Raw genomic sequence first — 11,181 nt, forward strand, 5'->3', positions numbered from 1 at the left:
GATTGGAGTGAATACAGTTGTTGATGGTTGCTGAGAGTTGTTGGAAACGTGGAGAAAGGCTTCTTTTGTCAGGCTCCGGCAGGAGAGCTGTTTACAGGTGATGCTGTTGCTCTCTGCATTCATCAGCAATCCATTACTGCTGCTGGGTGTCCTCAGCACTGACTGTCCTGGGAAACCAGCTCACCAACAAAACCTCCAGAGCAGCACCTGTGACCTGCGATGAACATAAAAATGATTAATGGTGAGAAGCGCAGCAGAAACATGACTTCTCCCAACTTCCCACTGACCTCCTGCAGGAAGTGGGAAAGATTAACCAATACTTTAAAAGATGCTGGCAATGAAGCCAAAGCTCAAACCCCACAATTTTCTAGTGCTGCAATAACGTAATCTTGGCATAATGTGGTTTGTGGAAAACAATAAGGAGAGAAAGGCTGTTTCTGGCATGTTTTAGGATAGAAGAAAAGTCACATATCAAACTTAGAGGAAGAAATACCTTTCAATCCTAGCTAGTAAACACCATTTGCACTTTCACTATAAAATTTGARGTCTTATAGTTGGCTTATGGAAAAGTTTGGAGAGCTGGGTTTTGATATTTCCGAGGGCTAGGATAACTTGGGAGGTACATGCCTGGGTGCTTACTTATATTTGATAGCACCCATCTCTGCCAAACGCCTCACTTCTTTCATGGGCCGAACTTGGCAGGTCGAGCTTCTGCTCCATTGGAGCAGGGCTGGGAGTCAAAAACAAAGGACCTCCTGCTGGGAAGGGAACAGGTTCAGCAAGGGAACAGTGGCCTCTGATGACAAGCAGGGAGAAGTGCAGGAGGCTGCAGCAGCAGCATAGGCTGAAATCACAAGGAACTAGTTGTCTCCATCCTCAAGGCAACCAGCTTAAAAATGTTTTTTATACATGTCTGACACTGTAAAGAGCCTGAGATTAGTGCAGTTCCAGTTTTGATTGATGCAATATATTGAGCTAAAGAACAAAATAGCCTTTACTTTCTTGAAAGAAGGTAGGGTATTGTAAGTTTATAAACCTGTTGGAAGTAGRGAGATATATTTGTGTTACTTATTTGTGTTAGATTTTAATCCTGACCTACTAATGAACACTTCCTAAATAGCAAAGTAAATTTATCTTCCTAGTACTGAATCCCTGGAGAAAGAAGGTGGCCTTTTGCAAAACTGCAGTTTCGTAGGCTTAGTTTGTGCTTCAAAAGTCCTGTTGATTGTTAAACTGTAAYATTTAGGTAGTCCTCTAAATTATTAGCTTGTGTCTGGTTTCTTCTGATATGGTGATATGAAGGGAGAGAAAAGAGTATCTATGTGTGGGTCTGTGCATGTGTGGGATACTTGATTTTTGACRGAATAGCAGCTACAACTACTTTACCTACAGTGTGGTTTTTTGGTTTGGTTCACCCAGAGGTTGCTGGCAGCAGTATGGCTGAATTTTTTTTTTTTTAGTATTCCTACAACACATAACAATGCAGTGTTAGCATTCAGACGACCTTATTTTTCCCGCCATTAAATACTCCTTGATGAGCAGTATTGGCACTGGTTCTCCCCCAAGTCATAGTTCATTTCATATCTGCTTCCTCTTAAATCCCTTTGCATGCAGTCAGCCTTACAGGTCATAAATGAGAGATGGCCAGCTTATTTGCTGTCTGATTGCTTTCACAAATGCTTCTGGTGTTGATCTTTCTGAGAAAATAGAAAGTGATTGCAATTTMTGTCAAACATGGACAGTATTTTTTAGCTGGCCACAGAAAGGTGGAAGGGTTAAACATGACACGTTCCCTTGAAATGGTTTTATGACTGCTGCTAATTTGAATGCTCAGTAATAGAGATCTGTTGGATGGAGGGGTTACCCTTCACTATTAATGACTCACTGGCCTCCTTCCCAAGCTGCCTGAAGTGCTGCTCTCCCTAGTGGAAGTAATTTTGTCTTTGAAGTACTTTCCAGAGCTGTCAACTAATGTTCCACAGTTCCCAGAGGAAATAATAAGCCATGAGTGCATGTACACTGAAAATGTAGAGTCTGAAATGAACTGTTCCTATAGGAGCCTGGCAGTCTGCTTCTCTGTGGAATTCAGCTTGTTTATACAATCTTATCTGGCTAAGCTTTGGTATTTTATCTGGCAGGCAGTTCCTATGAAAAGCAGCTGTCCAAGCAGTGGGAGTGGTGCTCCTGGTGGTTTTTTCAGAAGGTCTATAATTTCTTGTTTCATGTAAATTACAGAAATACAATACTCTCTTGGCTACAACCAAATGCTCTAAGCAGTTTTCTTAGCCTTATAAATAGCCCTTTAAGTATGCTCTGCTGTTATGCCCTGGATGACTTAACAATAGGATTCGTGATGCCCACCAGGAAGGTGTAACGTGTTCCATAAAGTCACAGGCTGGCTACAGTCACAGAATGTTAGAAGAGCACCTCAAAAGGTTACAGATTTTACAGGTATGTTTTTAACCACCACCATCATCATTGTCAAGAAAGTGAGCACAGGTAAATCTCTGCATGAAGAGATCTGTACATGTATCTTCTCTAACAGAAAGGACCGTATGGATAAGCAGGTAGTGACAACACTATTAAAAAAAAAAAAAACCAAAACAAAACCACCCCACTAAACAAGCACATAGTAATAGAAAAGATGCAGCCAAAATACTTCAGATTTTGTGTAACTCATTAATAGAGGAAACATTTCTTAAAATGTACTGAAAGCTGAAGCTTTTGGGGGAAAGAGTGGCTATTCAGTACCTACAGAAGCCTTTGTAGGTTGGTATTTGTACTGTACCTTTGGGTTGCAGATTCAAATCGGAGAGAAMTGAAAAGATCAGGAGTTCTTCTCCAACTGTGATAAATTGTGTTGCTCATCTCTTTTTATAGGCACAGTATTTTCAGTAGGAARCAAATTATGGGCACAAGTAAAATTCAGGTCTCAGTCTTCTAAAGTTTAGTGGTTTTCCAGAATTATCCATGCAGTTCATAGTGCATCTTATCTGAAAGCACTGCAAAATGGTCCATATGATCTGGCCTATTCTGAGAAATGAGGGACATGTTCAAGACCTAATAGACAAATTCTCCCTCTGTTATACTCACCTGTATATTTAACATTTAACTCTGGCCTCATTTGAGACATAAGAAAACATGACACCCTGAAAAATTCAGGGCTCTAAGCACTGTTCAGATCTGCCATTTGATAACACTTCTCATGCTAGTATACATGCAGAGTTCTGCAGACTCTAGGAATTTGATATTGCAACAAAATGAAACATGAAAAATGAGCTCTGTCTGGTTCCATATGGTATATTCTGGTCTTTCCTGAGACCTGGCATCGAGCACAGTCCATTTCTTTAGCTGACGTGGCATTCCTGCTTGAAATCCTATATTGTGAGAAACTCAAAACCTAACAAGTTGCTGACCTTCATTAAAAGTGTGTCATCATAAATTATGCACTGATACAGTTTCCATTTCAGTCTGACACATGCCATCTGAGCAGTTTAGTACTGGAAGTGGGTAGTGAGTGCACCATTGTGTGACTATCCTGTAACTGATAAAAGTGAATGATGTTGGCTAACTTCTCCCAGTTCCCTTGTGAAGGAGGAAATTTTAATTTCATTGTGGTAAGGCTTGATGACTTTCTGCTGCCACAGCAACAGCTGATGTTAAATGTCAGTTGAGATACTTTCCTTTATTCCTGCAGTAAGAGTAGTGGTTCTAAATAACATTGAGGGTTGTAGCTGTTTTGTTCTACAGGATTTTTGTTTGGTTGGTTTGTTTTTCGGTTTTAAGGTGATACCTCACACAGGTGTAACTGCTAGAGAGCAGATTATCTTGAATCCAAGTAATGCAATAATCCCTGTATTGTCAAGGAGCATGTACTCCAAACTTCAAATCTTTTTTAGAAATTGAAGTTAAATAGTATTTTTTCTTAAAAACTCTGCAGATTAGCTCTCATTTCTCCAACTTGTAATAGCTTTTAACAGTTTTTGCCTGTTGAAATTAGGACTTCATATTCCTCATATAAAATCCTGTTTTGAATCAGAGTTGGAAACTACTGTTTGATACTGTTTTAAAAACAAAAACTCCAGTCATCAACAGGACATGGACTTCATTTTTTAACGTGGTCCAGCCCTGTAATACTAAATCCTATAGAACGGTCAGTGGTCCCACATTGAAGCTAACCTGCATCACTTGTAATGTAATCCCTGTTCATGCCTGGTTCACGTTTGGAGGAAAAAGTTGGCATTTTTGTGKTGAGATGGGCTTTTTGTTATTAAAGGAGGTGGTTGGTTTGAAGYTGTTCAGAGGTTAGGAATGCTTTCAGTTATCTGGGGAGACTGGTTAGTGGGCTGAGCACAGGTGAGGAGGTCACAGGCACAAAACAACCCCTTCTTTTGTGCCATTGCCCTGCTGGTGGTTCAGCTCAAGGAAGGTGCTTCAGAAATGACTTATATGTGTTAGGAGGGCCATCATACTTCTGTGACTTTGCTACTTCATCATCACAAACTTGCATGTTGTGAGAATTAGCTCTCTGGGTTGTTGTTACTTTAAGGGAAAGAAAACAATTTTGTCAACAAATATTCACAGATAAATTATTTAATAAAGCTTTTGCAAGTTTACCCTAAAGTAATTAAGTATTAATATGCTAACAGAGAGGGAGGGAGATAACAGTTACCTGGGTGTTTCCAGGAGATAGATGGCTAACCAGGGCATATGTTTCATTTTACCTGCAATGAACTGTACTCACCTGCCTAATTTTCTGAGTCTTTAAGGGATGCAACTTTTTTTTTCCAGTTTTTTTGCCAGTACTGCAAGAGACAATCTTCAACACATAAACTCACATRCAATTTAAATTGCCATCTTAAACTGAAATTTTGTGATAAAGATTCTCTTGGATCTTAATGCACAGCACTGTATTTCAAGTAAGGAAGAATCTGGATTCTAAATGTGAAGCCCCAAGTTATTTTCGTAGGTCTGTCACAGCTATTTTTCAGTGAATAGTGGGCGTGAACAGGGCACAGTGTTGGAGACTGGTGAGGAAAGACATCTCTTGTGCACCCATACTTTACGAGGAAAGAATATTTGTTGTGAACCTTCAGAATCATCCATCAGAACTAGCTGAATGTAGATGGTGATCCTGTTGATGAAAGAAAAGGAATAATATCTGGCTTTGGCTGCAGCAATTGGCTTCTGCCTTAAARGAGTAGACACTGCACTGACTGGTCACCAGGTGGACTTGAGAAGGTGCCATTGTCTTGGCTGTGAACACGTTTCCAGAAACCATTTGAGAKCTTCTTGTATTTGGGTGATTTTAAGGACTTCCAATTGTGTGCCTCACCAGTCTAAATAACAAAATAGAACCTGTGCAGCTGGTACAGTTCTGAACATCCTGAGAGGAGAGAGAAGAGGTGAATGTGAAATTAAACACATTTGTCCAAGGAATATTTTCATTTCACAGAAGCGTTTCCTTCAGGGTGACCTTCTAGAATGCCCTGTGCTGTCCTCAGGGGAGGTTACGATAGCCAATGTAAATAATTTATAGGAGAATGCAGAAACAGTCTTTCTGAAGTCTTCAAACGATTTTTTTTTTCCAGCCTAAAGGGCTATGTAGGATCACTGTGTAATTTAGACTGGAAGCGACCACCTCTGGAGCTCAGTTAATCTAACACCTGCTCCAAGGAGGCTTGGTTAGATTGGGTTGCTACTGACCACTTTTCTTTAGTGYCCTTTAATTAGTGTAACTTATTGTCACTTAATTGAAATCTTGTCAATAATATGCCTTGAAAGTGGGCTTGAAAATGATACCTTGCAAGACATAAAAATGCAATTATAAGCTTGTTTTTTTTTAACACATTTTTTTCCCCTCCGACCTTTATCAGGTAGAAGTATTGTCTTATGTTCTCAAACATTGCTTTGCAAGGCTAATTTACTGGAGAAATAATATTCCTTTCAGAAGGTCTCTAACTGTACTTTTGGATTTTACTGCTCATCTTCAACAGGAGAATAAACTGAAAGTCTGTTAGTTTATCTRAAAACTGTTACTATGCTTACACTCCAAAGAAATAATTTTCCCGTTCGTGGTTCATGTTTAAAATATGCACAATATTTTTATTGGGAAATGCAGTGACACAATTTGTGGACTAACAACTTCGTGATTTAAGTGTTTTTTTATGCAAAGCAGAACATGAGCTTCTTATGTGGAATAACTTAGTCTTCTTGGATKAATTCAAGGTGATCACTTTGCACATGCCCTTGTGATGCTGCTGCAGAGACGTAAATACTTAGTTCCTGAAACTGCAGACCCCAGAAAGGCATTTTGCTGTGAATCTTGCTCTCAAAGGCAGGAGTGTGTGTGTGAATCTATGTCCATTCTGTGATTCTTAGCAGACTAATTTTTCTCCCTGCTTCTCTTTTTGCCAGGCTACTTGCTTACACAGTACCTTTTGTTATCTGGCACTTCTAGCACTTTTTGTTGCTGTCAAGTTCAGCTGAAATGAAGTAAAATATTCCAAAGAGAGAAGTGATGTACCAAGAGATGCACATTAGCAACAGTCTCTTACTAAAAAAGCCTAGGCTGCAAGCATATTCAACCACTCTCTCACACTGTWTCTTTCATGCTTGTCCCTAAGGCCTGCTATGAGTTAAGGCTGTGTATTGGGTATTAAAATACTCSCCAGTACAGACTTTTAGGTTAGGAATGTGTGTACACTCCTTGCCCACTTGGGATATATGTGTAAAGTTACAATCCAACTCTGAAAATACAGTCTCACATCGAAGATGGTGTATCAGGCTTGCAGSAAGTAATTGCATTCTGCACCGCTAACAACAGGAAAATCAGAAGTTTCTTTTTTCTAAAACGTGGAAGAATGGGGAATCATTGTAAACAGTTTGTTCATTCTGAGTGTTGTGCTGATGGACATAAAGYGAAACAAAGATTAGAGTAAATGGAAGAACTTACTTGATTTTTTTCCCATATTAATTTTTKTTCCATATTATTATTAGTGCCTTCACTGAACCAATTTTAGGAGGAAAATTCCCTGCAGGTTGAATAATTCTATTTGATTGATACATGGGTGCTGTTTCTCTTTTCAGATGAAGTGGACTACAGCAATTTCGGGACCAACACACTGTCGCGGAAGAAGAAGGCTCTGGTGACACTCCGCAATGACAACCTCCGCCGGCGCCCCCACATCAACATTAGCATGCCTCATGATTTTAGACCGGTGTCTTCCATAATTGATGTGGACATTCTTCCCGAAACACACAGGAGGGTGAGGCTGTATCGACACGGGTGTGAGAAGCCCTTGGGATTTTACATTCGCGATGGCACCAGTGTAAGGGTTACTCCTCATGGCCTGGAAAAAGTTCCTGGTATCTTCATCTCCCGTATGGTTCCTGGTGGCTTGGCAGAGAGCACAGGCTTGCTGGCTGTGAATGAYGAAGTCCTGGAAGTTAATGGCATTGAAGTAGCAGGAAAGACTCTTGACCAAGTCACAGACATGATGATTGCCAACAGCCATAATCTCATTATCACGGTCAAGCCAGCAAACCAGAGGAACAATATTATTCGRAGCAGTAGGATGTCTGGTAGCTCTGGCCAGTCTACAGACAGCACTGCGAGTCACCATAGCTTGCCTACATCCCATGTGCTGCAGAACTTCCACCCTGATGAAATGGAGAGTGATGAAGAGGCTGACATTGTCATCGAGGGCGGTCTGGAGCCACAACACATTCCTAAACTGCACAGCCTTACTTCCAGTAGCCTCTCTCGAATCAATGGCAGCAGCCTTAGTCACAGACTTCAAAGGGACCTGGTGCTCAACAACAACTCTGGGCGAGAAAGCAACGGCAACATCCACAAATTACTCAGTTCCTTAAAAACTGATCCTCGACACAGTCTGGTTATCCCCAGAGGAGGCATTGAGGAGGACGGAACAGTCATTACACTTTAGTAGCAATTTCTAAAATTCTCCTTACAGTCTTAAGTGCCAATTGGGACAATCGACTCGTGCAACATGTGCACAAAACAGGGAGCTGATACTCTTGTAGACCTCACGGGTGCAGAAAATCATTGCTTTCTAGGAAACGTGGCATCTGGAGATAGACATAAACCTGTCATGCACTGCAAAATTTGTCAGGAGAAAGCCAGAGTGCAAAACCTGCTTTATATCCCAGCCCTGAAGTGAGAACACAAATTTGTTTTAGTTGGTATAAACCTAAGTAGTCTTACAGGCTACCCATGGCAGTGTTAAATGCTCGGGTTTGAATACATGGGTGGATGTATTTATACATGCATGTATATGAATTAGATTTTAGTAGTAACAGACATGTCTATTTGAAGTGGAACCTGGTTTTCTTCTAATACCAGCTAAGGAGAGTGCTTCTTAATAGCCATCCCATCTACTACTGTCACATACAGCCCTTCTGCYGACTCGTTTACACCGTATTCTCAGCCTTATGTCTAATCCAGACGAGCTGTGTAAAAGCAGCCGTTTCCTATGGCGGTGGTAAGAGCGCTGGGCAGCTGCTGCAGACACATTTTCCARAGGAAACGATGGATATGTGTTATGTGTATCCACACGAACGCGAGTGTTTCCCGGCGCCCGAGGGGCGGTGCGGGCCGTGGCCGCGGCTGCCGGGCGATGGGCGCCACCTGCCGGCCGGCGGGGGCAGCGCCGCCGCCTKATCGTTTTCTCTCACCGTATTTATTAGATAATACCTCCTTTATTTGTTTGGTAATTTTTTTTCCTCCCCCCATCATCTCTGGTTTTGTTTTTTTTTCAAAATCATGGTTCGTGTGAGTTTTTAGACATGCAGGCCTCAGAGCTGACACAGGTCCTTGGTGTACCTTTGGGGCAACCTGAATCCACAAGGTCTTTCCTTGACAAGAGATTGCCCTGCAGAGGGGAGGGGTGCTGACTGACTCTCAAGCCTAACTTAGAATAGTTCTGTTATKTTTTGACTCCTCTAGTAATAAAGCTTAATGTCTACACAGGACTTCTAGAAATTTAAAATATACTGGATATTTGAAGGTCAAGCACCTCTACCGGGTGGCCAGCTGACTAGYGGGTGACCAGTGACTGTTGAGTCAGTACCTGTCTGCTTCTGGAAATGCCATGAGTTTTACAAAAGTGGTCTAATCTGAAATATTTTGTTATATCTTGATCAGTGTAAGGAACAAAATACAAATGTTTTAAAATGTATTTTTCTACTTTTAGCTTGTGTCATTTGCTCTTTGTTTTTAACTTTGTAGTACATTAAAGCTTTTTTTTTTATATGGTGGAATAGACATTTCTTAAATATTGTATGAATATGAAAATCAGGAGTCTTGGTTTGGAMAAATTGCATTCCRTTTTGGAATCTGTAATGGCTGGAAAAAGGATGTGCGGACTAATTCGTTGTCACTAATTTAGAATACCTGTGGAACAACCAGTCTTCTGCTCATCGTTAAATATCTTTGGGACATTGAACTTAGTTTATTTCTTTTAGATTTGCTTTAAGAGGTTATTTTAAAATTCTTTCACTTACTCTAATTAAGACTTTTCTAGGTATCAAAGCAGCTATAGAGCTGCACTTATTTTTCCCAGCACAGTAAGAATAGAACATTGATCCTGTTCGTCTTRAAACTGTGTTTGTACTTTACCAAAGGTTTTCATTAAAAAAAAAAAAAATCTAATTATTGGTGCAGTAAGAAAAAATGAATAGCTGGATATGCTTCAGTCAATCAGACCATCTTACCAGGAAAAATTTGTTACACCTTAAATAAGACTACTTTTATGAATTAAGTGGATTTGTCTGGCTGGAGTTGCTSATTTTACCTTAGTTAACTGATGAAAATGTGACCTGTCAATAAAATGTGCACTGTCTTATTTCTATGCTATATTTTTTTCCCTGTGCCTCAAGCATTTCTGTGTAAGTATCTCCCATTGTTGTGAAAACAAGGTATCCAGTTTGGGTGGCTCTTCAACTATGCAGCTGATGCCTTATCCATTAGGCTCACCGGAAACAGAGGCCAGACAAACTTAAGAGAATGAGAATAGAAACTTTAATACAGGCCCACTGGTACATTAGGGCAGACAAAAGCCTCCTCCTCAGGCTACACCCAAAATGGGCACCAAGTCACGAGAYCTTCACCTTTTATAAGTTCTRCCTTATTAACATATTGGGCCTTAATTCTCCAGTGATCTTCAGGTCATGATGTCAACCACCCCAAACTTGCTCCCCCCACAGCTTSCTGTTGTTTGCATATTTTGGGGCTCTGAGGCAGCGAGGTGTCCTTGGATTCATGCTCAGAGAGGGATTGTTTTGTCTGAAGATGGGAGAATGGTAGTTTTAGTGTTGTACTAGAGAAGTACAAGAATAGAGATGCATGAAAATATAGAAACYAAAAATCCTAAGGCATCACAACCRTGTTAGTGCAGTGMTTTTCTCTGTACTAGTACAGACTTTGATTMATTTCTTTGATCTCAGTAATACCAAGTTTCTTTGCATAGTTTTTCCCAGTGCTACTTTTACTAAGGGCTCTTGTAATTCTGATTTCTGTGGGAGCCAAGTAGCTTTTTACCCTCCTCATAGCATGGCCTGCTGCAGACCCCAGGGCTTTGAGGAGTAATTCTGGCTCTTTGGAAAAAGGCCAAGGATACCTCTGACACACCTTTGCCTGGAGCCTGCTGGCTGTCACCCTCCACAGAAAACATGTTAGTACAATCTATGCCAACTTTTCCACCCCATTCATTGCAGGAGGTAGAAAACTTAAGTTGTGTTTCACACGCACGTACAAATTACAAACTCAGAACTGCCAACACTGTCCTGCCATCACTGTGAAATGATTTTTAAGGCTTGCAAATATTTTGTGCAACATCTTCGTGGGGAAAACAAACATGCACCACCCAGCTTCTATTTTGCATGTCCCATAACGACAAGTGGAGCTGTGTTCTACAGTGTCCTCACAGTGAACTCCCTTCCCAGCTCAGGCCCTAAGGGGAGGAATCTCCGTGGCAACTGGGCTGAGCCGCTCCGGTTTCACACACCGGAGTCCCTTTGGGTACGGGATTAAATTGCCGAACGGGGCTTAATGGGTGTGTGGCTGAGGGAGCAGCGGCACGGCAGCGCTGGGTGAAGGGCACATCCTCCACAGACGCTCCCGCTGACCGAGCCGCGTTCCTGTCCCAGCGAGCGGCGGGA

General features: G+C 41.2%; 1 protein-coding gene across 2 annotated transcripts in view; it reads left to right on the forward strand.

Moving 5' to 3' along the window:
• Positions 1-9,877, forward strand: part of PARD6G (par-6 family cell polarity regulator gamma) — a 63,571-nt gene extending 53,694 nt beyond the window's left edge. For both annotated transcript variants that reach the window (XM_057368332.1, XM_057368334.1), the window contains one exon: positions 7,090-9,877. In XM_057368332.1, coding sequence (XP_057224315.1) covers positions 7,090-7,949 — 860 coding nt within the window. In that variant the 3' untranslated portion in view covers positions 7,950-9,877. The remainder of the gene's footprint in view (positions 1-7,089) is intronic.
• Positions 9,878-11,181: the final 1,304 nt, after the last annotated feature.

This window comes from Malurus melanocephalus, unplaced genomic scaffold (assembly GCF_030028575.1).
Source record: "Malurus melanocephalus ecotype Western Australia unplaced genomic scaffold, MMel_1.1 scaffold_90, whole genome shotgun sequence".
NCBI lineage: Eukaryota > Metazoa > Chordata > Aves > Passeriformes > Maluridae > Malurus > Malurus melanocephalus.